Below are 27,144 nucleotides of genomic sequence, written 5' to 3' on the forward strand. Positions count from 1 at the left end.
TATCTTTTTAGGACGTGACCTCGTGTGTGAGAGGGAAGTGGCGCCCTCCGTGACCCACAATGCTTTGCGCCTGACGTCATTGCGGAGGGACCATGATGGCGGCGCTCGGTGCACCAGAAGTGATCACACAGCTGGAAAACGCTGCCAAAGTTTTAATGGTGAGACTTTCCCTCTTATCGGGCGGCCATCGAGGGCTAGGCTAGCGGCTCGTTAGCTCGTCTCGGCAGGCGGGGGAGGGGGCGTCCAGGGGGTTGGGTGGTCGCTCATTTGGTGGAGAAAAGTGGACACTTTCTACCCGAGTAACGTGAGTAACGTGTGTGGCCGGAGCCTCCTCCTTTCTCCTCCTTTTCCTCCATCATAAAGCCACGCTTGTGGACACCATGCGTCCTCCTACCCTCACTAAGGCTGCTTCATGCTGGGATGAATTCCAGAAACTTCCTTCTTCGGTGGTCAAGTTGGCGTGTCTCACTGCTGGGAGCTGATGCAGCTTCTCTAAACTACACCAACTAGCTCAACTACACTAACTAGCTCAACTACACTAACTAGCTCAACTACACCAACTAGCTCAACTACACTAACTAGCACAACTACACTAACTAGCTCAACTACACTAACTAGCACAACTACACTAACTAGCTCAACTACACTAACTAGCTCAGCTACACTAACTAGCTCAACTACACCAACTAGCTCAACTACACCAACTAGCTCAACTACACCAACTAGCTCAACTACACCAACTAGCTCAGCTACACTAACTAGCTCAGCTACACCAACTAGCTCAGCTACACCAACTAGCTCAACTACACCAACTAGCTCAACTACACCAACTAGCTCAACTACACCAACTAGCTCAGCTACACTAACTAGCTCAACTACACCAACTAGCTCAACTACACCAACTAGCTCAGCTACACTAACTAGCTCAACTACACCAACTAGCTCAGCTACACCAACTAGCTCAGCTACACCAACTAGCTCAGCTACACCAACTAGCTCAACTACACCAACTAGCCAAACTACACCAACTAGCCAAACTACACCAACTAGCCAAACTACACCAACTAGCTCAACTACACCAACTAGCTCAACTACACCAACTAGCTCAACTACACCAACTAGCTCAACTACACCAACTAGCTCAACTACACCAACTAGCTCAACTACACCAACTAGCTCAGCTACACCAACTAGCTCAACTACACCAACTAGCTCAACTACACCAACTAGCTCAACTACACCAACTAGCTCAGCTACACCAACTAGCTCAGCTACACCAACTAGCTCAGCTACACCAACTAGCTCAGCTACACCAACTAGCTCAGCTACACCAACTAGCTCAACTACACCAACTAGCCAAGCTACACCAACTAGCCAAACTACACCAACTAGCCAAACTACACCAACTAGCTCCACTACACCAACTAGCCAAACTACACCAACTAGCTCAGCTACACTAACTAGCTCAGCTACACTAACTAGCTCAGCTACACCAACTAGCCAAACTACACTAACTAGCTAGCTCAGCTACACCAACTAGCCAAGCTACACCAACTAGCCAAACTACACCAACTAGCCAAACTACACCAACTAGCTCCACTACACCAACTAGCCAAACTACACCAACTAGCTCAGCTACACTAACTAGCTCAGCTACACTAACTAGCTCAGCTACACCAACTAGCCAAACTACACTAACTAGCTAGCTCAGCTACACTAACTAGCTCAGCTACACCAACTAGCCAAACTACACCAACTAGCCAAACTACACCAACTTTCTCAACTACACCAACTAGCCAAACTACACCAACTAGCCAAACTACACCAACTAGCCAAACTACACCAACTAGCTCAACTACACCAACTAGCTCAACTACACCAACTAGCTCAACTACACCAACTAGCTCAGCTACACCAACTAGCTCAGCTACACCAACTAGCTCAGCTACACCAACTAGCTCAACTACACCAACTAGCTCAACTACACCAACTAGCTCAGCTACACCAACTAGCTCAGCTACACTAACTAGCCAAACTACACCAACTAGCTCAGCTACACCAACTAGCTCAGCTACACCAACTAGCTCAGCTACACCAACTAGCTCAACTACACCAACTAGCTCAGCTACACTAACTAGCCAAACTACACTAGCTAGCTCAGCTACACCAAAGAGCTAAGCTACACCAACGAGCTAAACTACACTAAGTAGCTAAAATACATGAATGGGCTAAGCTACACCAACTCGGTAAACTTCAACAAGCTAAAGTACACCAACTAGGGACCACAGCCTAAAGGAGTACTTTCCACAGCTTGAGCGAGTTGTCCACGCCACCATTAGAGGCCAGTCCCAAACCAACCAGGACAACTAACTACCACAACCTTAACTAGTGCTAGTTCACCGAGCGGACAAGCTAGTTGCATCCCCAGATCAACAGTTGGCTCCCCCGGCCCCACCATGGAGATTTAGCACACTCAACAACCCACCCGTCGTCACCCTAACTTGCTAGCTGAGCATTAGCTTAGCACCTAGGCCCCGCCCTCCAGGGCCTGGAAGAAGTACAGCTAGCTAGCAGCCATCCTGTCCATCCTGCTCCACAACGTAGATGTTATGGAACAATGCGGCACACCAGGAGGACCAGATGTGGCTGAGCCAGATGTGGCTGAGCCAGATGTGGCTGAGCCAGATGTGGCTGAGCCAGATGTGGCTGAGCCAGATGTGGCTGAGCCAGATGTGGCTGAGCCAGATGTGGCTGAGCCAGATGTGGCTGAGCCAGATGTGGCTGAGCCAGATGTGGCTGAGCCAGATGTGGCTGAGCCAGATGTGGCTGAGCCAGATGTGGCTGAGCCAGATGTGGCTGAGCCAGATGTGGCTGAGCCAGCCTCGGCCGTGGAGGCTGCACGAGTGACGTGTACTGTGACGCTGTGACGCTGTGAAGCAGAAACTGGGACGCACGACAGTTTTCCCGTTGTTTGTTTTCCAGGCACCGCCGTCCATGGTCAGCACGGAACAGCGGCATCATGCCGAGCACGTCTTTCTCTCCTTCCGCAAGTCCAAGTCCCCCTTTGCCATTTGCAAACACATCTTGGGTAAGTCCTGAACCCCCCAGCTTGGTCGGGTCGACGTATCCCGTTCTAGATAGTGTTCTTGCGTGTGCCTGGAAGAGTCCCCCAAACCTGTTGGTGTTTGCAGAGACCAGCAAGGTGGACTACGTGCTGTTCCAGGCGGCCACCGCCATCATGGAGGCGGTGGTGCGCGAGTGGATCCTGCTGGAGAAGACCAGCATCGAGTCCCTGCGGGCGTTCCTCCTCACCTACGTCTTGCAGAGACCCAAGTAAGTCAGAGGGACACCCGTGCTGCGTTCAAGACCACTGGGAAGTCAGACATACTGTTTTCTTACACTTGGAGTCTTCCGGGCAAGTCAAGCAACAAATTCCAAATAACAAAGCTCTAATCTATTTGTTGGTGGTGGTTCAGTGGCCCTTGAAGGCACCACAGCCGTGACGTGAGACTGAAACCGATGCATAACTTTCTCATGACGCCGCCACAGTTTAATGAATCCACCTTTTCAACTTCTATACCTTTGCCACTCTAGTTTTTGGAAAAAGGAGTACCTGGACGGGTCTGATTACTTGCTAAGTTGGCAAAAGCGGTCCCTCCTGCTACGTCTTCTTCTTCTTCTTCTCTGGCAGATCAGGGGCGTATGGGGTGTGTCAACAAGCCGAGTTACAGTTGGAATGTGTTTGTTTTGTGTGTCGAGACATAAATAGACCAAATATTCATACATATATGGATTCAGTGGCGTGGGGGGCACCAGGGCCAGCAAAGTCGTCTCTGCTGGCTTAAACACCATCCGACGCACTGACCTACGTTTACCACTTCACCTCATCCTTCCTTGTGGTCTTCATGCAGCTTGCAAAAGTACGTGCGGGAGCAGATGTTGCTGGCCGTGGCCGTCATCGTCAAGCGGGGCTCCCTGGACAAGACCATCAGCTGCAAGGGGGTCTTCCACGAGGTCGGACAGCTCATCAGCAGCGGCAACCCGGCAGTGGTAAGAGAAGGGCGCCGCATGCAAGCGTGCTAAATATTCATACTAAACATTAGCGCGCTATCAGTATTATTAAACATTAAAGGCCTATTCGTGGAAGCTAAGCTAACGTATCGGCAGCTTGGTGGCTCCGAGGTCATGCGGGAAGCGGGAAGGCGTATCCGTGATGGAGATGCACATTGTTCCCGTGATAGATAGACCAGTCCAAAGTGCTGCCTGCTAGCCAACTTGTTCATACTCGTGCGTCCAGCAGGTGGCAGCAACTCATTTGGCACCAATGTGCCTTTGGGCCAATGAAAGAAAATGAACCATCCCTTTCACTTTTCAACGATTGATAATCGATTACATAGAATTGTTCAATGACACATTGAACACAATGAACAGGTAGAACTTAGTTCCCGCTAAAGCTAGCCCATATTGGCGTTTCTCTTCTGTCTGCAGCAAACGTTGGCCTGCTCCATCCTGACGGCGCTGCTCAGCGAGTTCTCCAGCTCCAGTAAGACCAGCAGCATCGGACTCAGCATGGAGTTCCACGGCAGCTGCAAGCGCCTCTTCCAGGTTCAAACGTCCATGTCCCTCATTTCTGTGCTGTCAAACCATCCTCAGCTGTAGCAGTTTGGAGAGGGAGAGGGAGAGGGAGAGGGAGAGGGAGAGGGAGAGGGAGAGGGAGAGGGAGAGGGAGAGGGAGAGGGAGAGGGAGAGGGAGAGGGAGAGGGAGAGGGAGAGGAGGAACCCTCTTAGGGACTGAATGTGGCCATCACAGCATATATTTGGGTTTAAAGCATTACTTGGTTACTTGGTTCCAGATATGACTGACCTACATGGTTTTCCTTATACCACTATACCACGGCGGCTTAGGATTCCTTATTTGTCAATAATAAAATAAAAACCTATTTACAAACTATATTATTAGAGCCCTCCAGACATGGAATAACAGCCCTATATGATGATGGCTGTTGTGCCTGTTGTGGTCATTCAAAGCTACAATAATTGTCCATGGCCATCAAGTCTGTGTAACTGGCGTCCCCTAGTGGCCAGTACAGACAGTTCAACATCCTATGTTAGTTCATTTAGGCATTGTTGGCATGGAAGAATATGTCAAATTAGCTCAATACGCATATTTCTTCACTAACCATTTAGTCATTCCTTTTTGAAAAGCACCAAAGTGTCGAGTCCAGTCAGTAAAGAAGTGGATAAACAACAAACCATCTGAGTCATCCATATTATTGCGTATGAAATGTGAATGTTTAGAAAAAACAGAAACATTTTGTGCCCAAATCAACAAAGACTGTCGCTAACCGTCACGTGCGTCCCTCAGGAGGAAGGACTTCGCCAGATCTTCATGCTGACCATGGAGGTTCTGCAGGAGTTCGGGCGCCGAGAGAACCTCAGCGCTCAGATGTCGTCCGTCTTCCAGCGCTACCTGGCTCTGGCCAATCAGGTGCTCAGCTGGAACTTCCTGCCACCCAATCATATCCTTTGCTTGCCACTGTCCTCCCTGGCTCACTTGAACGCTAGTGTGACTGTTAGCAAAGCGTTACGGCGTAGTCGCCAATTACTATAGGTTGCCATGGTGACTGCAGGGCTCAATATTGTGTAATGCGTGGACGTTTGTGGCTGAGTGGCTGAATATCACATCGTTCCTGCTGAGAGCCTCACCTTGCCGTGACCCGGCTCCCGCTGGTACGTGCGCTACGCTCGCTCGTCTGTGCGTCTTCTCCAAGACAAACTTTGAAAGTCTTATTTTGGGGAGTATTATTTCTAATGTTGAAACGCTCCTCAGTGGTACGGAGACAAGCGTGGATGCGGTTGTCAGTGTCAGCCCCCATGTTAGGTGTAGATCACGCCAGGCGGACCGTGCTGTGATGTCCGGTGCAATGAGGTCGTGGGATGAAAGATATGTAGGATGATAACTGATCTAATCATCATGTCAGACTGGATCCTCGCGTCATCATGCTAAATACACGCCTTTAGCCATTGTGGTCAATATGTCAACTTCATGACCATCATAAGGTTTCTGTTGTGCATGGGGGTACATGGCTTCAGGTCAAACGTCTGAAGGGGTACGTGTCTGTGAAGGCTTTGGGAAGCACTGGTCTAGAGGGTACCAACATCGTCACATACTCCACATACAGTACACGTGTCCTTCGGTTCGGGACAAAGAGGCTGCTGAAGGCCCGGCTGAGGATGGGCTCCTGTGCGTCCGTGGGATGCCACTATGAGTGTCCAGGGGTTTCTCCGTAATTGCGGGGCCGACAGCCGCCGCCTTTCAAAGCCGAGTAAACGCTCCTTTCAAGCAGAGCCTTTTTCATCGAGCGGCGTGCGTCTCATCCATCCTCGCTTGTGAGGCCGGGCCCTTGGGCTCGGGTGTCGTGTGTCGGCGGCACGCTCCTCGGGCGTCTGTTGGACACCACGTCACTCTGCACCGGGCTTGACTCGGGCCGGGGCGGCAGTCAGGTGCTGTAAATGGCCGCCTGAGCTGACAGATGGGGTCGCCGCGTCCCCCCCCCCCGCCACGTGGCCGCATGTGTCCACATATTTGTAAGTCAGTCCATTCTGCCATCTGCTTTGTTCCTTCACCCGACAGGAATGTGAGGACGCTTCGGTCCGATTAAAGCGTGACGTTCCCACCCGCCCACTCTCAGGAACTCGGACTCCCCAGCCTCCGGATCCGTGGCTGGATCCATGTGATCCATGTGTCTGCAAACATGCAATCAAAAACAGGCCGCAAAAGGAGCTGTTCCCGTGGCCGGCCGTACTATGGTCATTAGTGCTAACTGTGTGTGGGGGGGGGGGGGGTCAGTGCGAGTGCATCGGCGCTTGAGGGATTACGAGTGTGTAAAACGAGGCTGGATGTTTTCCTTGACCCTGACCTGAATGGAGAATCTTCATCTGCTTCTGTCCAAACAAAGACTGGATGAAGCTTGAAGTGCATGGACACATGCTAATGTGTCAGTGTATTAATGTTCTAATATGACATATACTACATATATATATACATATATATATACATATGTATACTAACCCTTTGTTTATCGTGGTTCATTGGGTCCAGACCCAACTATAAGACAATTTCCCGCAAGTAGTATTCCTTATTTATAAATGGAATATTTGCAGTTCTGCCATTGGAAACCTGTTGATGGCTGTTCTAAATCCAGTTTTAACATGATTGATATGATAGATATGAAATAACACCTACTTTATTCCCCAATACAGTAGAGAGAACCCCAGAAAAGAAGCAATTTTAGACCAGTAGAAAACTTGTACTCTTGTGTATTGCAGTACATGTGTTCCCAAGGAGAGCTTGTTGACGGGTGGGCAGATGAGTGGAGGACAGGAAGTGGCGTGTGAGGTTGTAGAGTTGAGTTTTATCTTGTGAAGGCTAGCCAATAGTAGCCTATTGATCAGGATTATTATTGCCTGTTGTTCCAAGGATCATGTCTGGCGCTTCTCTCGCCCGGCAATCACTGCCACCTAGTGACCGGTCTAGAATACTACATACACAATTACAATGAATTTAGGCAAAGTATATGTAGAACTAGGCTTATGGGTTTAAAAGAAACAAATATGAGTTCTTTATTTCTAGTTTTAAAAATCATGCTAGTGTGAAGCCGTGAAATTTGAACCACGATGTGGCGAGGGATGACTACATATAATTGTTTTTAATGTAGCTTTATACCTCAGCTATCATTTTACCATCATGTACCATATTTGGATATGTTTTGATCATAGCTAATATACCTGTAATGTACCATAATGACATTATATGTCATGGTCCATGTGTCTCTAGTGGTCCAAGTACCTCTGATGTACCACATGTAATGTACCAATAATGTACCATGGTACAATACATTGTTGTTAATGGACTTCCCATGCGGCATATTTGCATCATAAGTAATGACGGCGCGACTCGAGACATTTGAAGGCGTATGTTAAGGCATGCCTAAATGATGGATTGTGCTAACGTTGACACTTTGCTGCTGACAGCTGTGTCGTCGTCTGCGGAACAAAGCCGAGGCAGGCGGAGGGCCGATGACAACAGGAGATGCTGCGGGCATCCGCGGGGGGGGGGGGGGGGTGGGTTATTATTCCACATGGCGAGACTTAAGGCGGGATGCGTCGCTTAAACCCCACCACGCGCCTTAGCATAGCGCCGCGCTCCTCACACGGCTGCCGGCTGAGGCGCTGGCGTGGCCCTGAGGATCAGACATAATGAATAGAGGATACAGTAGAGGCTCGCTAATCCAGCCAAGGTCGGGGCGGCTCGCAAAATGATGAGATTACTGAGCTCCTCTATTTGTTGGCTATTTGCAGCGGGAATGAGGACGCAGTGAGAGCTAATAGCTGACGTGAAAGATGAACTGCCAAGACAAGACGGTGCCAGCTGCTTGCCGTTCAACTCTTTTCATATTCCTCACTCCTGTTGGTATGCCCTACTGCGCTGCTCGTCCTCATTGGTCGCGGTTGCCTTGGCTACGTGATTGTGTATGGAAAGCTTTCGGTTGTGTGAAAAGGTTTCTGCCCGCTTCCTGATTTCCTTTGTTTGCATGTTTGTCACACTTAAATGTTTCAGATCATCAAACTAATTGAAATGACACAACTGAACACAAAATGCAGTTTTTAAATGAAACTTTTTTTATTTAGGAGAAAAATATGCAAACCAACACGGCCTTGTGTGGAAAAAGTGATTTCCCCTGTTTGAACATGAGTTGAGATCCATCAGTGTGCAAAAGGTTATAGAGCCATTTCTAAAGCTTTGGGACTCCAGCCAACCACAGTGAGAGCTATTAGCCACAAATGGCCAAAACATGGAACTCCCCTTCCCAGGAGTGACCCCAAGAGCGCAGCCACGACTCATCCGAGAGGTCACAAAAGACCCCACAGCAACATCCAAAGGACAGGCCTCACTGGGCATAAACGGCCTGGATGGTCGAGTTCTAAGACCAAAACCACAGTTGAACAAAATCAACATTAAGGCTAGTCTCAATTTCTTGATGATCCCCAAGACCTTTGGGAAAATACCGTTTCCCTCTACATCTGGCAAAAGTCAAACATGGTGGTGGTAGTGTGATGGTCTGGGGCTGTTTTGCTGTGATACATAGAAGCAGGAATTGTGCTGAAGGACAATTGTGCAGCAATGATCTAAAAGACAGCAGCAAGTCCACCAAAGCACATGGAGACTTTGGAGCGGCCTAGTCCAAGTCCTGAGCTGAATCCCTGACGAGGGTGCAAGTCTGACTCCACACACGTCACCGATGCTGAAGTACCGTGTAATAGTACTGGAATCATCCCTTAGCATGCCGTAGAATATTCCACAACTCCGTGTAGCTGTCAGACTCCGTCATATAAACTTCTCCAAACATCCTGTCCAATAACCCAGTGGCTGTAAATAATGTGTATATATATATATATATATATATATATACATATATATATAACTGATAACTGATTTGTATTACCTTGAATTTGCACTTTTTGTGCTCTTGTGCTTTTGTGTTCTGCTTTTGCTGCTGTAAAGCTGGAAGTTGGCACGTCTTGTCTTGGCTAGACCTGTTTAGTTTCATTGGAACGGAATTTCAACCCATGGGAGCAGGAATGATAGTGGAGGAACTGTACTTTAAAGGTGACTGGGGATGACGATGTTGCGGCAAGTGAAGAGACCCATGACACGTCCTAGTAGACGTGTGCCATGGGTCTTGCAGGCGGGGTGTGTGTGTGTGTGTGTGTGTGTGTGTGTGCGTGTGCGTGCATCTATTAGTAGCCTGCTGGAGGCTTGAAGTAGTGGCAGGTGATGCCTTTTAACCGGCGACCGCCACCACATGTGCTGGTCACTCCATCGCGTACATTCATCATCCTGCAAGCATGCACATGACACGCACACACAAACGCTCCATTTGGTATGCTTTGGTAAGGCGGGGGAACATGAAGCTACATGCAGTGGTAGAGTATTTTCCTGCACATCCGCAATCTTAAGCCACCACAGCCTAGCAAATGTTGCTGTTAGTGGTTTAAAAGAACAGATTGGGGGGAAAATGTCTTTATTTTTCCCAATCCTGGATTACAATGCATACAAATTGTCATTAAACTTGGTTTGGCCTGAACGATGGCTAACATTCATAGCTAAACTTGGTCAAATTGCTATTAATAGCTGACAACAAACATAACTTGCATCCTCTGGCGTCAAAGCAGGAAGAGGCGGCTATAATTCTATTTGTGTCCAAACTGTGGCCCGTGGCTGTTTATTCGTTCCAGTAAGAAAACTAAAAAAACAAAACAGTGAAATGGGAAAAATCAGCAGTAATTTTACAAAAATATCATCAAAATATTACAAGACAAAAGTTGTAATTTTAGGAGAATAATGTAACACATTATGTAAAAACATTTTAGTAGCATAAGGTTGACATGTTCAGGAAAAAAGATGCTGCTTCTTCTTCCTCCTTGGGCTTTCCCTCCAAGGCTCCCCAGCAAACCCACCTCCTCCATCCAACCCTGGCTTCCTCTGTCATGTCCTCCTCCACCACATCCATAAACCTCCTCTTTGGACTTCCTCATTGAAGCCGCATCTTAGGCGAACTGGGAGCCAGTGCAGGTCAGCTAGTACTGGGGAGACATGCTGGGAGTCCCGCCTCCTGGTGCTGTGGTATTTTGTACTACCGGCCGGCGTTTCAAAGGGAAAACAGCAGCACGTTACAGTAATGGAGGCCATGGGGGCAGTCCCTCAGCCTGGTGAGGAAGCTCCGGTGGAGCGCTCTCCATCTTCCTCATTCCTTCCCTCCCCGCCAAAGTTCACTTTGAGGACTTCTGCCCACACCGCCACTATTCTTAACTCGGCCGCCGGAGCGAGGAGGCGTGGTCCTGCGCCATTGAAGCAGACCCTTTGACAGGTGCCAAGGTTTGGGCCCAAAGCGTGTTGCAGTGCGGCGTGGGCGTGGCCGACACCGGGCGCGAGTGTAGGCCTTCCGACGCCGGAATGTGCGACCTCGCCGCCCTCTGCCGCAGTTTGGCTTTGATGGAGCATTCCACGGCGGAGTAGTTTGTAAAACGATGCAGGCGGAATCTGGTGATGGCCGTTTGATGACAAAATGGGCTGGAAGCAGAACTGAGAGAAGTCTTTTTGATTGGCAGGAGCTTTTATTTTTATTTGCAGCAACTATGACAAACATCTCCGTGTCCAGCTTTTCCACTATAAATAACAAACTGCCGTGTTATCCGGGAACGTTTATGATATTGGCTAAAATTGGACCCCAAGGTGATATTTGTCGGAATAAATGAGCTATTGAGATTTTCATCAGGTCATAGTTAGCTTGTGGTTGGTAGAAGACATCTGGACTTCAGGACTCCTAACAACTGATTTAAAGACTTGATGAGGACAGGGTGTCTCGTGGACACCGAGGAGGGGGAGAAGCATGGACGTGAGTGCAGCATGATTGGCTGAGGAGCGGGAGGGGGGCGGGTCCTGGCTCTGAAGGAGTCTGGAGGCTGAGCCTGGTCTGAGGCATGCACATTAGCGCTGCGGTCGTCCGCAGGGTGAGCGTCCCTGGAGGAGGTGCAGAGGTGAAGGAGAGGACAGGAAGGCCAAGGGGAGGCGGAGTCAGCGGATGAGGGAAAGCCAGAGGAGCAGGAAGTTGCAGGCCTCCTCATGCTGCTGTTTACCTTAACCGACGGCGGGTCACTGGGGCGCCACTACATCGCCATGTTTGAGGCCGCACAGAACGTCATGCTGAAGCCCACCGAGTCGTGGAGGGAAGCCCTGCTGGACACCAGAGTGATGGACCTCTTCTTCACCGTGAGTACCTCCATCTCATCCTAATCACATCCATCTCCGCCGGCTGTCAGAGGTCTGGACGCACCTTTTTGCCGCCATTGACAAAAAGTTGCGAGAAGGCGTGTCCACACCTTTGGAGGTGAAACACATCAGGACGCTGTAGTACTACTGTAGTATGTGATCTCGTACCCCTTCCTATTACTAGTGCCAGCAGTGCCTAACGGGCTGTCATGGAAAGGGGGAGGAGTTTCCTGAGGCATCCCTGAAACAAACGTAGCCAATCTGGTCAATATTCATCCTCAGGAAATGGTGTTGCTGCGTGGAGGCTGCCTGACGTGATTCATCAACTTGGCTTCAATTCTGTCCTGCATTGTTCCGTTTTTGAAAGCAAAGGGTCAATTCCCAGATGTGACTTTTCTAGTTCATGGCAGCCCCCCATGACCAACGAGCTCTCGCAGTTGGTCCAGCAGTTGGTCCAGCCTGGTTTCTGGAAGTGACGTCATCGGTCATTGGCATACGAGATGGGGGACGTTTACAGTGGTTGTAGCCAAGCTTTGGGCCATGTGTGGACATGAAGTGGAACCTTAAGGCGTGAAGATGTACACGGGCCGCCTGCAAACCAGACTCTGGACTCGCTTATCCTTCCATTATTCCTCGAACTGGGCTTCCTAATCAAGGTGTCTTCATAGCATGTTTGTATATTTGGCCGCAGAGCCGACAAAGACGACCCTTTGGACGTACCCCAAAGGTGAATTTTTGTCAGGTAGATTTAAAGATCGGTCTCCACCTTTTACAGAACGATGCTTCAATGTTAGTAGGGAACAAAAGGAGAAAAGCGCTTAGGTTGCACGGTTGGCTTTGTCTGCACCGGGATCGCTGAGCTGGGAAGACGTTGGATCAGGCTTCCGTTGAGTAAGAACATCCATTTTAGGGACCTTCTCAGTCCTCAGGAGGTCCTCCAGTGACCATCCCAAGTTGATGAAACGGTGCGGTGCAGTCATTAGACAAATGTATAAAAAAAAGGAAAATCACGCCATTGCTGTTTTTGACCAAAGGCTGTCACAGGCTTTGGTCCTCTTTTATGGAGCTTCAGTAAAGAGGAAGCATTAGCGGCAGTTAGCATAATGCTAATCAGAGGTCAGCCGGACACTTCAGTGGCGTCTCCCAATTGAATAAAAAAAAAAAAATTCCGTCAGGTTCATGTTGCTGCTGGAATCTTCACAATGTGTTTTGTGTTGGTTTCGCCTTTCAGGTCTTCAGCCCCGTCTCCTACTCTGGTATTTCTAGTAGCTCAACTGTTTGTTGTTGTAGACGCTTGCGGCACTCACAGCTGTCTGTGTGTGTGTTGGGTGGGTGTGGATGTGGAATGGAGACCATATCTGCCCCTGTGGGACTATGTCAACGTTGGTTTATGCAGCGTCTCCATGTTGTTTGTTTCTTTAATTTGATGTACGCCTCTGCTGTCTCACCTGCTGCCTGCCGTCCGGCACCCCCCCCCCCCCCCGCCAACAGACACACACACCATGGTGACATCCACACTGCCGCCTCACAAATGCCCCATTCCTCCTCTTGGTATCAAGTGGGCTTGGCATGGCTCTACTTAGGGTTGGTATAGCACTTCTAGACTTCCTTCACACGGCCTGAGACCAACCTGTCCTTTGAGAGTGCTATAAACGTAGCACCCTGGAAACGCCATGACAAATATCTTGCCCTGGAGCACGTTACAAAGCTTCCCTTTAAGACAAGAACAAAGACTGGGTGGGGTGGGGTGGGGTGGGTGTTGGCGGCTGATGGAGGATCATCAACACTGGACGCTCATCCATATTTGTGTGATGGTCTGAGGTCTAAAGCAGGCTAGCGGTCTAGATGACCAAACTCCATCATGCGCCTCGCATCCGACTAAAAAAGCCCAAACAGAAAAGTTCATGTGCATGCCATGAACATATGTTGATTGGCACTCTTTCACATCACATGGACTTGTGCACAACATCGGTGATAGGACTGCAATGTATCGTTGACAATATGACCGGCCATCACGTCCTCCAAGGTCGCCCACGAAGTCAGCAAAGCGTCAGCCAGCATTTGTTTCTGTAAACGAAAGACAATAAGCTGGAGGCAAAGTGTTGATCTGATACAACGGAAAGACGAGCCTTGGGAGGGAACACACGCCGACCGGGCTTTGTCTCCTTCTATAAATAGCATCGCTCATCCTCCTCTTCATCCGCCACACTCTCCTCCTGGGCCGCCCGCCTCCCTTTTGTTCCTCTTGTGGCATCGCCATCACAATACACAACAGATGGCACTTTGCTGACAAGGACGTTACACAACCTCAGTCAAAACCCGTGGACACGGACTTTACAGAGATGCTGTCTCCGTGGGGGGCCCCGTGAGCGATGGCCCCGTGAGCGATGGCCCCGTGAGCGATGGCCCCGTGAGCGATGGCCCCTCTACTCTGAACGACAACACACTTCATGTGGAATATGGCAGGATGGGAACGGCACATGAAATGTTTTGCACACACTCTAAACTTCCCAGTGGAGTTGAACGGCTGGCGTGGAGGTAAAGGACAACCGCACCTCCACTTCCGTTTCCATAACGTTAACCACATATTCACCAAGCTAGAGATATTCTTATTCTAATAATCCTTCATATTTTTATGCCATAGAGCTGCTCTAGAGGTGTAGTGGCACCCCGCCACACCACAGCGCCCAGCTACTCGCCCAGCTACTCGCCCAGATACTCGCCCAGCTACTCGCCCAGCTACTCGCCCAGCTACTCGCCCAGCTACTCGCCCAGCTACTCGCCCAGCTACTCGCCCAGCTACTCGCCCAGATACTCGCCCAGATACTCGCCCAGCTACTCGCCCAGCTACTCGCCCGGCTGACAACTAGCTTCATCACACACATGCTCATTGTGTGTCAGGCTAACGCTACATACTGGAGCTGTGGCCACTGTGTTAATTTAGATAAATCCATGTGTTCATGTCTCACACAAGGATTGTGGATGAGTACTTTTCCCGCTAATGTCCAAGCAGAAGCCTGATGAAAGTTACTTAGGATTTGTGAGATCCAAACACCATCCCTGGATTGTGATACAACGTCTACAGCTGGGATTTGGCCAGGCTTATATTTGACATTGTCGTCTTTTAAAAGTAATGTTCAAATACTGTCTGGTCTTGTCATGGATCATGTATGGTTTCATCTTGTGACACCCCTCATCGGTTTCTTCCAGGCGCTGTAGTTTAGTTGGCCACGGTCCAATTGGGATGGTTGGATCCTTTTGATAAGGCGGTCTAGCCGTAGCGTCACCAGCTACGTAACGAATGAATCCTTCCAACACCAGCAAAGCGTGCTGTACTACTGCCATCAGTTCCCTCATGAAAGTGTATTGGCAGTTTGATGGGATAAGTAGTAGTAGTAGTAGTAGTAGTAGTAGTAGATGGGATATGTTGTGTCCCGTAGCCCGCTACGCTTCTCCCATGCAGAATTAGCACTGAACTTGTTACCATGACGACGGCACAAACAGCATCAAGTCAGGCCTTCCGGAGATATGGCGTCCGTGAGTTAATTAGCATGCGTTAATCCAATTATGCTGATTGGTTAAGATCCTTCCCCGCGTATCTCCAACCGTAGGCAAGCTGACTGACATTACTGGCATGGTCCACATCGTTGGCTCGTGCAGCTGCTTTTTTTGAACTCTTCAATCTTTTGGGCCCTCCCCCCTCTGGCCGACTCCCCCACAGCCCTTCCTCCCCCTCCTCTCGCCAGCCTCTTCCAGGCGATGACTTCACGCCGAGGAAGCTGGCGGCGGCAGCAGCCTAGCGCTCCAGCCACAATGTTGCGTTAGCATCTTGGCCGCCTGGGAGGGGAACACGGCAGGCGTGAAGGAGGAAGTTTCATCGCTTCAGTCATGGCCGAGTTTGCACAGAAGAATTCCTGGATTTTAAAGCAACGCACTTGGAGAGGCGAGGAGGAGGATGGGAGCGAGCGGCAAAGAGTGAAGCAGTGGCGTTCCGGATGCGTGCACCGTCGTGTCGGCGGAAACACATGTTGCTGACCCACTGGCCTCTCCATGCTGCCCCCCCGCCGAGCAAGAAGCCAACATGGGACTGCTCGGTACCGTCAATCCAACGACGCGGCACGATAAGTCCAGACCTCATCGAGATGTTTCCTCTCTGGTTTTGACCAGGCTGCCTGTGCCCTCAAACGCAGTGACTGTGTGTGTGTGTGTGTGTGTGTGTGCGCGAGGCCACACTCTTTGCTGAAAGCCATCTTGCCGCCACTCACCTGACCTGACAAGGAGGGTGAGGCAGGACCACCTCCATGTTGAGCATGCTACAGTTGGCAACGTTCCTTCCAGATGAAAGCCCATTTGACTGCATGCTCGGTGAAATCATGTAGCAAGGCTGCTATTCATGTTACAGTACGTTTAGCGTTGTTGGATACTATATACTGCGTAACTATACTACTCCTTTCTATTATTTCATGGAACCAAAAGAGGATCATGCTGGTGGAACTCATCTTGTGGGCTGCGACTGAGTATGATGGCCACGTTGAAAAAAAATCGGACATTTAAAGAATAAAGTCAGATAATTACCAGGAAAAAAGTTGTAAATTTACAAGAAAAAAGTTTTACTTTTATGAGAATAAAGTCGCAAATTTATAAGAAATAAGGAAAAAAAAGTCTTACATTTACGAGAAAGAATATTAGGGGAATAAATGTGTACATTTACGAAAAAAACAGAAGTCGTAAATTTACGATAATGAAGTCTTACATTCCCAGAATAAGGTTGGGAATTTACAAGAATAAGGTCCTAAATTTAGGAGGAAATAAAAAGTCCTAAATTTAGGAGGAAATAATATTGTAGCTTTGTTCTGGTGAATTTAGGAGGTCCTAATAGTCCTAATATCACGGCAATATCAACTTTTTGTCTCGTAAATTGAAGACTTTATTCTGAAAATCTGAAGGTGATTATTTTTTTCCAATTTGGCCATAATGCTGGGTCGTAGCGGGCAGTCAATGTGGGGCCTCTGTCGCACAGTTCAGGCATCCGGCATTTGTCCGTCTGCGCTGTGAGGTATAAAGTACCCGTCTGAAGAAGTGAATTGTTTGTAAATAAGTAATACACCAAATGAAATGTATTTGTCAGCGGCTAATCCTTCAAGTCAGTCACATCCAAGCCGTGATGTTTATCATACTTCATACTTTGAAAGTGAAAGTGATGACCTGCCCATCCCTCAGCGCCGTTCACACAAACCAAGGCACTCATTCATTGAAATCCGCCTTTTTCCATAGTCTGAGAACGCCATTTAACACTCAACAGGTTGGATAAAACCGTCCTGGCAATTTGTCCGCTTTCCGAGGCGACACAGAATTCCATGCGGGGACTGTGAGGAAGGCACTGCCTTAGTAACAATGACAACACACGTGGTTGCAGCTGGTCTCTGTACAAGGCATGGCCACCTGGCATGCTGTGGCTCCAATGAACTCCAAGAGGTCTTCTGAAGTACCAAGAGAGCTACAGTAAGTGTCTTTTCATGTCCTTCAGGTCCACAGGAAGATTCGGCAAGACTCGGACATGGCCCAGGACTCCCTGCAATGTCTAGCCCAGCTGGCCTCCATGCACGGACCCATCTTCCCAGACCAGAGTGCCCAGGTCTCCTACCTGGCCCACCTGGTGGAGGGCCTGCTCAGCATGATCAACGGGTCAGTACCCAGGCTGGAACGTCTTTGTTTCGTTCTAGTGTGTATTATACTATACTTGTGTGTGTGTGTGTGTGTAGAAAGAAGTTCCTTTTAGGAAAACAACCTCCTCAAACACATTGGGGGGGCAAACGTGACGAGACGATACCCCGCCTCCGACAGGTCCCCCGGCCAATCATTCACGCCCACATTCGTACTTATGAACAATTTGGAATTTTGCCAGAAGTGACACGGATGGCCTCTTGGCTGCAGCCCACCAGTAGAAAATAATAAAGGTAAAAATCATCCGTTCCAGGGTCAAACTATCACAGTCGAGTCTTTGAGGTCCCATTGTGACATTCTTAAGTGATGTGGCGAGTCTTTGCGTCCAGTCGCAGGTCCCCTTAAACGTGGACATTCATTGAGGAAATAGTGAGAGGGGGTCTTTCCAGAAGCTCACTGTGACCGGACCCTCTCTCCGCACACAGTCCAGCTCTCCGTCTGTAATCACCTATTCCTCTATTCCTGGAGCTTTTTTCCAGTTGCCTCATCGGAAAACCATGCGGAGAGGGACGGCCCCTGGGCAGTGATTGAGCTGCTCTGCTCTCACGTTGGCCTTGTCGCAATCGGGCCCAGCCGGGCCTGGCACACAACCTTCCCCAGGACCGGGAATGCCGCTTGGGGCTCGTAAGCGGAGCAGAGGTGACGGCGTTGAAGCCTCTGAGCTAATGATGGCGCATATACTGTGGTAGACAAAAGGCGGCTGTGTTCCTCCTGCTGGAGCTCCGCTGGCTCACGCTCACAGCTGTTCACCTTTGACATCGCTGGTGCTCATTATGGACCGAGGATTGGAACCAGATGACAATCCTCATTCTGTTGTTGTGGTCACGGTTTATGCTAATGGCTGTTTTCAGTTTCGGTGCCTTGGTTAACGTCATTAATCCATTACAGTAGGTCCGACTCAAACCAAAATGGACTCTAACCAAAGCAAAGTCTCCTAAAGAAAATAATGTCAATCCAGTTCATTTGTTTCAGGCCCTAAAAGCAATTGAAGCAGGCCCTGTAAGACCACGACTAAACTAGAAACAACCCCCCCACAGCCGTCTATCCCGAGTCCAGGTCCGTCATTCGGCCTTCTCCTTTGTGTCGTCTTCTTTGCAGCTGTGGAAAAGCTGGGGGGGTCATGTCGCCCTTGACTTTGGCATCGGGATCCATTTCCATGCCTGTTTCCAAACCTCAGTCACCAGCGGCTGAACTGGAAACGGACCCCCGTTTAGCCTGGGCCTCGCCCCCCACAGTGGAAAGAGAGGTCCTGTTAGCGCTGAAACGGGAGCGGTTAGACGTGTGCAGGACGCATACTTTTATGTCCTGATCCACTTTTACTCCAACGTACAACGTGGTCTGTCCTCACGATTTATCATCCACATTCCCAGGATTGAGATGGAGGACTCGGAAGCAGTCGGCATCTCCAACATCATCTCCAACCTGATCACCATGTTCCCGAGGAGCATCTTAATGGCGCTGCCCAGCGACCTCTTCACCTCCTTCATCAACTGCCTCACGCTGCTCACCTGCTCCTTTGGACGCAGCGCCGCCCTGGAGGAGGTGGTGAGTCATGACAGCTGGCTTCACCGCCTGGGTTCTTCTTGTAGGACCTTCGTAGGAGCCGGGGGTGCCGATCTTGGTGTGTCTCTCTATGTGTTATTGGATTCCACCACCTTAGGTGATCTTTTGCCAGTTTTGGGCCTCACATGATGTTCCAAAACCAGATCCAGGTCATAGCAACGCCCCCACTGGCTTGTTAGACAGTGACCAGGCATGATGGCTGCACCACTTTGTCGTGTCTTAATTCTTGAACCTTAGACCTTAGACCTTAGACCTTTACCTGCTAGCCTCCATCATTCAAGACCACTGAGAGAAGCTACCCCAGCCTTGTTGCAATCTAGTGGAGGTTTATCTTCAGGTACGATGGTCCCCCGTGGCCGGGGACTGGTCAAAGACAGAATCCCTGTTGTGTTGTTGGCAGCTGGACAAGGACGACATGGTCTACATGGAGGCCTACGACAAGCTGCTGGAGTCCTGGCTCACCCTGGTGCAGGATGAGGAGCATTTCCCTCGCGGCTGCTTCGTCCAGCCCGCCGTCCAGGTCTTCAACGCCTACATCCAGTGTCACCTGGCCGCGCCGGACGGCACCCGCAACCTGGTGAGATGGCGTCCTGTGATCTTCAAGCACATATATATATATATATTTCTACTAACATACCATACTCATGACATTTTGTTATCTTGGAAAGTTACACTTTATATTTCAAAATTTTTGGGACACCCCTGAATCACCCTGATTCCCCCATGATTCCCCCATGATTCCCCCATGATTCACCCTGAGCTGCCAAAACCCATCTCCGACCTTCATTCCCAGTCGGTGAATGGAGCGGCATCCCACGAGGAGGAGGAGATCAACGAGCTGCAAGAAGACGACAGGGAGCTGTTCTCAGACCAGTTGTCTAGCATTGGAACGCTGGGCCGCATGGCTGCGGACCACTGTATCCCCCTCCTCACCAGGTAAAGCCGCAGGTCCAACTTCATCTAGATCCCTCCACGCCATTCAAGTTGGTGATTGTGGGGGGAGGGGGTTGTGACGGTTCCCACATTGTCCCTCCTGCAGTCTTCTGGAGGACCGAGTCACAAGATTACACGGCCAGCTCCAGAGGACCCAGCAGCACCTCATGGCCTCGTCGGATCTCGGCTCGGTGGACCGCCAAGTGCTGGACGACCTCTACGAGGACATCCACTGGCTCATACTGGTCTCAGGTCAGCACCAGCCGGAAACACAGGTCAACCTGCGTACTTCTATTCAGATTGGGGCTTTTCTCTAATCTGCCATTGGACAGGAGTCAACGTGACTATAGGGGTGTAATGTCGCATCTAGAGGTCTCTAATCTGCCATTGGACAGGAGTCAACGTGACTATAGGGGTGTAATGTCGCATCTGGAGGTCTCTAATCTGCCATTGGACAGGAGTCAACGTGACTATAGGGGTGTAATGTCGCATCTAGAGGTCTCTAATGGTGTTAATAACTACCCTATACTGTGCTGTATGCTTTATGCTATGAAAATATGTATTTGTGTATTTGTACAAACGGAGTGTGTTGTGCTGTTTCCTCCCACGCCACCGCCCACGCTCCCACCAGGGTATCTACTCGCCGATGACCCTCAGGGCGAAACGCCGATGATCCCCTCTGAGGTGATGGACTTCTCCATCAAGCACTCCACCGACGTGGACATCAACACCACGCTGCAGATCCTCGGCTCCCCGGGGGAGAAGGCGTCGTCCATTCCAGGCTTCAACCGCACCGACTCGGTCATCAGGTAGCCTTTGGTTTAGCTTGAATTGTTGCCTGCTCAGCCGCAGGTTTACCAGCAGGGCCTTTATTTCTGGCGCAGGGTAGTCTTGCTCTCCGGGTTTATTTCTGCAAGTGTGGGATTAGACAATCTGGCTGGAGTGAGCATCTGATGTTCAAATCCACTCAGGCAGCATGCGGAATGTCCAGTTGTGTGTGTGTGCGTGCGTGCGTGTGTGTCCTTGTGTAAAGATAATCACAGTGACGACAAAAGCTAATCACAGCAGCCAAGTGTATTGTCTTGTGAAGGTCACTGAGCTTCTGTGTTTTCTACATTGCTCACGATGTGTGTACGTGTGTGTGTGTGTGTGTGTGTGTGTGTGTGTGTGTGTGTGTGTGTGTGTGTGCGTGCGTGTGTGTGCGTGCGTGCGTGTGTGCGTGTGAGATGACAGCAGATTGCAGAGATGAGTTGTGGCATGGCGTTGAGTTCCCAAATAGTGAGCGAGCCTCCCCGTAAATGTCAACATGGTTTCCTTCTCTGCCGACAAGTTGAAAGTGCGTGGAGGGGCGTGGAGCCATAAAAAGCCACCTGGGGGGGGGGGTGCTTTGTACTATTGACAATTGGCTAGTGTTGTTTGTGTTATGATGTACACGACACACACAAATGTGCTCATTTTTTGAAGTGTTGGTCAGCGCCACACGATGGCCAAAAACGGCGGTGCACCCTAACCGCATCCAATTGGCCCTGCTCAGGTTGCTGTCCGCCGTGTTGAGGACCTCCGAGGTGGAGTCCAGGGCCACCAGAGCCAGTCTGACACAGCTGCTGAGTCCACAGATGGGAAAAGACATCGTTTGGTTCTTGAGACGGTGGGCCAAAACCTACCTGCTCATGGATGAGAAACTCTACCAGCAGGTGACACACCGAAACCTGTACATACACCGTACACCTCCTTACACCAGATTTGGTACATTCAAGAGAAGCCATAGCCATTAGCCATAGCCATTAGCCATAGCCATTAGCCATAGCCATTAGCCATCGCTATCGACAACGCACATTAGGGTCTGACATTCACTGACATTCAGAGGAAGGACGTCGTGCCAATGCTCCATGAAGCCAACAAAGCCACCTGAAACATGGAACAGGATTGCCAGAGACCTCAGAGCGTGTGCCCGAATACAGTGCACCTTGCTGGGCCCCAGCAGGAGGCCCCCACTCCTCTGTCCTCTGGTTGTCCTGGTAGTAGTAATGCCTTGATAGAGTATTTGATAAGGACAAGTCACCAGCTTCACTTGGTCAAATCCTAATGACTTCCAGTCCTCCTTACCTCCTGCTGTGCACAAACTACAATTCATGAAAGTCAATGAAAAAGTAGCTTATTGGTATCAAATTGCATCATGTTGGTCTTGAGAAGCAGAAAGACCTGTTGTGCATCTCATCTCTAAGAATCCTGGTGTGTATTTCTCCATGGCAGATCAGCATCCCTTTCAGTACAGCGTTTGGCGCGGACACGGAGGGGGCCCAGTGGATTGTGGGCTATCTGCTGGAGAAGGTCATCAACAACCTGTCGGTGTGGAGCTCTGAGACGGAGCTGGCCAACGACACGGTGGAGCTGCTGGTGACGCTGGTGGAGAGGAGGGAGAGGTGAGGCGGCCCAAAGGTTGCCCCTTAAAGGTTCCCATCTGGACCGCGTGCAGATGTGCTGAAGCGGACCCGTGTGTGTGCAGGGCCAACGTGGTGGTGCAGTGTGAGAGCTGGTGGAACCTGGCCAAGCAGTTTGCCAGTCGCAGCCCGCCGCTTCACCTGCTGTCCAGCTCGGTGCAGAGGACCCTGATGAAGGCGCTGGTTCTCGGGGGCTTTGCACAAATGGACTCGGACACCAAGCAGCAGTACTGGGCTGAGGTATTTTGCACGAGTTGACCCATTTTACTAAACATTGCCAGGATGCAAAGCTGCGGTCGGAGCGTCGGCCTCGGTGTTGGCGAAATACGTGACATGATCTCATGTCTTGTCGGCCTTGAGTCGTCTGCCCCAAGGCTGCTCGGAGCCGGCAGGACCGGACCGATGCATGTGGTCATGTGGTCCGTAATATTTCCCCCCAGAGTTGGCGTCCCCAGGCGGAGAACATGATCCTTGTCAGGCTCCTGGAGGTCTTTGTCCTAATCGGCCGACGGTAGTAAAAAGAGGGGTGCAAAGCCACGATGACTGCAGTGTAATTACAGAGAGCTGGGGGGAGGGGGAGGGGGAGGGGGGCCGGCTGTCGGCCACCCCAGCTGCTGCGTGGGGGCGAGGACGAGCCACCCGGCGACTGATCAAACCCTCTAGTCGTGTGCCATGAAATAGTTTTGACCCCAACAGCACAGCAGACCCAATGTACACAATGGGGGTCCAAAGTGTGGCCCAGGGGCCATTTGCAGCCTGCAGCTTAGTCCAAGTTAGTCCAAACAATCAAATGAAGTAGCAAAGTACTTTTTTAGGAATTTTAGCTTCACAAGTAATTAGTCAATGATGGTGTTTCAGCCTTGACTCCAGCCTATTATTGGGGGTCTTCTGTCACCAGGGTGGGGGCTGGAACCCATTCAAAGTGATAAACGAGGGCGGACTGTCTTAGGAGAATGTCAAATAGGACTTTATTCTGAAAATAAATATGATTGGCTTGGCTCAACAGCATCGTGTTTATGTCTCCGATCTTACTTTGGTAGGAAACGGTAGGAAACGGGAGTCATGGCCAACCTCCCTCCCGGGACCCACATGACAGGATGAGGGAATGCATGATGTGGTGGTTGCTCACCACATGAGCATGCAAACCAGGAGTATGGATTTGGAGTCCAATGTGGTGTTTGTGTTCCCCCCCCCTGCCTTCAGGTGCTGCACCCTCTCCAGCGCCGCTTCCTCAACCTCATCAACCAGGAGAACTTCGCCCAGATCAGCCAGGAGGAGGCGGTCAAGCAGGAAATCATCGCCACCCTGGAGGCGCTGTGCGGCATCGCCGAAGCCACACAGATCGACAACGTGGCCTCGCTCTTCTCCTTCCTCATGGACTTCCTGTCCAGCTGCATCGGCCTGATGGAGGTGAGAGCGAGCTAGCGAGAGAGAGCGAGGGAACGTGACGGGGAAGATGACTCGGCCTCGTGTGTTTGTTCAGGTCTACAGCAACACGCCAGAGACCATCAACCTCATCATCGAGGTGTTTGTGGAGGTGGCTCACAAGCAGATCTGCTACCTGGGAGAGGTGAGACGCCTTCCTGCGGTCCCCTTTGCCTTTAAGGCGATGAAGGTTATGGAGCACCCACCAAGGCTCCTCCTCAATGACAACAACTTGCCGTCCATGCAGACCAAGTGCATGAAGCTGTACGAAGCCTGCCTGACGCTGCTGCAGGTCTACTCCAAAAACAACCAGAGCAGGAAGCGGAGCGACGCGGCGGCCGAGGAGGACCAGTACCAGGACCTCCTGCTCATCATGGAGCTGCTCACCAACCTGCTGTCCAAAGAGTTCATCGACTTCAGCGACACAGGTGCCTTCCTCGTGTCCACTCTCCTCCTTTCCCCGTCTCCCGTTTGACCGCCTTTTCCCTTCCAGACGAGGTCTTCCGAAGCCAAGACCACGGAACGCCAGCCTCCAGTCGGCCGGTCTCGGCAGCAGATGTCGTCCTCTACGGCGTGAATATTGTTCTTCCCCTCATGTCTCAGGACCTTCTCAAGGTGAACCAAAGTTTCCGCTCCCCCCCCCCCAGAAGAAGCAGCTCACCCTCTCCTTCCTGTGGTTGCAGTTCCCGTCTCTGTGTAACCAGTACTACAAGCTCATCACCTTCATCTGCGAGATCTTCCCTGAGAAGATCCCACAGCTGCCCGAGGACCTCTTCAAGAGCCTCATGTTCTCACTGGAGCTCGGAATGACCTCGTATCCTAAACTCACAAGCCTGAAGTGACTCAACTGCAGAGAGTTCCAGGCCGGCCCAGAAACGTCTGACGGGAATGATTTGTGTTCTTCACTTTTTCCTTAACGGGAGGTTCAGGATGGGCTCCGAGGTCAGCCAGCTGTGTCTGGAGGCTTTGTCGCCTCTGGCTGAACAGTGCGCCAAAAACCAGGAGAAGGACACGCCCCTTTTCATGGCCACTCGACACTTCCTCAAGGTAGGACACGCAGCAGGTTTCCCGGCAAAGTACGCTGTACGCAACTGACACTTCCTGTCCGTCTTCAGCTGGTGTTCGACATGTTGGTCCTCCAAAAACACAACACGGAGATGTCGGTGGCCGCGGGGGAGGCGCTTTACACTCTCGTGTGTCTGCACCAGGTGAGCGTCTCTAGTCTGTCACCTGCTAGTCCGTCCCCTGCTAGTCCGTCCCCTGCTAGTCCGTCCCCTGCTAGTCCGTCACCTGCTAGTCCGTCCCCTGCTAGTCCGTCCCCTGCTAGTCCGTCACCTGCTAGTCCGTCCCCTGCTAGTCCGTCCCCTGCTAGTCCGTCCCCTGCTAGTCCGTCACCTGCTAGTCCGTCACCTGCTAGTCCGTCCCCTGCTAGTCCGTCCCCTGCTAGTCCGTCACCTGCTAGTCCGTCACCTGCTAGTCCGTCCCCTGCTAGTCCGTCACCTGCTAGTCCGTCCCCTGCTAGTCCGTCACCTGCTAGTCCGTCACCTGCTAGTCCGTCCCCTGCTAGTCCGTCCCCTGCTAGTCCGTCACCTGCTAGTCCGTCACCTGCTAGTCCGTCCCCTGCTAGTCCGTCCCCTGCTAGTCCGTCCCCTGCTAGTCCGTCACCTCTAGTCCACGCAGCACAAGCATAAGAGCAGCAATGGCGCCCTCTCCTGGACGACGGCGTTGCCGCCAAGAAGGCAATGTGGCAAACCTCTGAGTACGTCCTCACCGACCGTGTCGTCCTCCGCCAGGCCGAGTACTCCGAGCTGGTGGAGACGCTGCTGTCGTCCCAGAGGGACGCCGTCATCTACCAGCGTCTGGTGGACGCCTTCAACAAGCTGAGCGCCAGCAGCACGCCGCCCGCCATGGACCGCAAGCAGAAGCTGGCCTTCCTCAAGAGCCTGGAGGAGTTCGTGGCCAACGTGGGCGGCCTGCTCTGCGTCAAGTAACCGCCGGAATGCCCTGCATGCCTCCATGGACGGGGCGGGGGACACGCCGCCGAGGGACGCCGGTCTCGCTTGGCGGCTCTCGCTCCTTTTGCGGCCGGATGGACACGCGCAGGATGCGGTCGCCATGGCAACCACGGGAACCGAACTGCAGCGCAGACGGGTTCAGAGGTCACACTCAGTAAACACGCGCACACACACACACACACACACACACACACGTGTTCTAGGAAGGTGACATCCTTGGATGCATTTGGACCATGACACTTTGGGAAACCACGCCCACGTACCCCCCCCCCCAGTGCCTTTGTGTCGGCGTGCGCACGCCTTGCTTCCTAAGCACACGCCACATATTGGCTGTCGCCATGGCAGCAAAGACAGACATGGCTGCAGAAGACAAGCCAAGAGGTTGCTCTTGGAGGAACGGGGAACCCACAGACTGCTGTGAGACCCCCGGGGGGGGGCAGCACGTTGACCTTTGTGCTTGACCTTAGCTGACCAGAAGAACGTGTGTTTGACTTGATGGAGAGGTTGCAGTCCTATTTTTCTACCGTAGCACCCCCTCCTCTCCCCTCCTCAGCTAATGGACGGAGAAGGGCCCCCTTGTGGAGCGGGGCCCCCTTGTGGACCCCCTTGAAGTGTACATAAAGATATGGGACCCAGGCTGCCTGCCTCTTTATTTGCATGCTGGCCTCATCTCTCAATGCATTCTCCACGTTCATCTCATTTCATGGAGTCCACACATGGGGGGGGGGGCACGAACGACCGCCATTGGCTGAACTCATCCTACACAGGAAAAGCGACGAGCAGCGGTGGCCAGTGCCCACATCCACCTTCTGTGGGGTCTTTGTCTGGTGGTCAAGGGCAGGCAACCTGACCCCCCCCCCCAGTTTTCCAGTTTTGGAGATAAAAGAAAAGTATGGTCTGCTGTCTCAAAAGCATCAGTCACTAAAATGGCTGATCCACCAGAATCCAGCGATGTTCTATACCGCTTATCCTCGCTAGGGTCGCGGGTGGGCTGGAGCCTATCCCAGCTGTCTTGGGGCGAGAGTCCACCCTGGACTGGTCCCTACAGTCACCTTTCCACTCCTGTCACCAACATAGGAGACGTAAGCGTAACTAAGACATAAATCAGATGCAGCTATGACTCCTGGTCGTGGGTGTCTGTTGCTTCCCTTGGGAAGTGGCTGGAGGGGCGGACGGGATGGGACGGGGCGGGTGGGACAGGACAGGACGT

At 51.2% G+C, this 27,144-nt stretch overlaps 1 protein-coding gene across 1 annotated transcript; it reads left to right on the forward strand.

Annotated features, from left to right (window-relative positions):
• On the forward strand, positions 1-27,112 carry xpo4 (exportin 4). The gene is made up of 24 exons (XM_058082669.2): positions 1-158; positions 2,983-3,088; positions 3,192-3,333; positions 3,912-4,050; positions 4,489-4,605; positions 5,366-5,518; positions 11,720-11,833; positions 17,361-17,518; positions 18,928-19,102; positions 19,521-19,697; positions 19,914-20,056; positions 20,160-20,305; positions 20,685-20,862; positions 21,588-21,747; positions 22,307-22,476; positions 22,560-22,734; positions 23,698-23,904; positions 23,978-24,064; positions 24,167-24,347; positions 24,413-24,534; positions 24,603-24,733; positions 24,849-24,966; positions 25,035-25,127; positions 25,713-27,112. Exons 1-24 carry the CDS (start codon positions 93-95, stop codon positions 25,908-25,910), a joined length of 3,456 nt encoding a protein of 1,151 aa, XP_057938652.2. The 5' UTR covers positions 1-92; the 3' UTR covers positions 25,911-27,112.
• The last annotated feature ends 32 nt before the right edge of the window (positions 27,113-27,144 follow it).

Source organism: Doryrhamphus excisus, linkage group LG12 (assembly GCF_037039965.1).
Source record: "Doryrhamphus excisus strain RoL-2023G ecotype Guam linkage group LG12, RoL_Dexc_Guam_v1.1, whole genome shotgun sequence".
NCBI lineage: Eukaryota > Metazoa > Chordata > Actinopteri > Syngnathiformes > Syngnathidae > Doryrhamphus > Doryrhamphus excisus.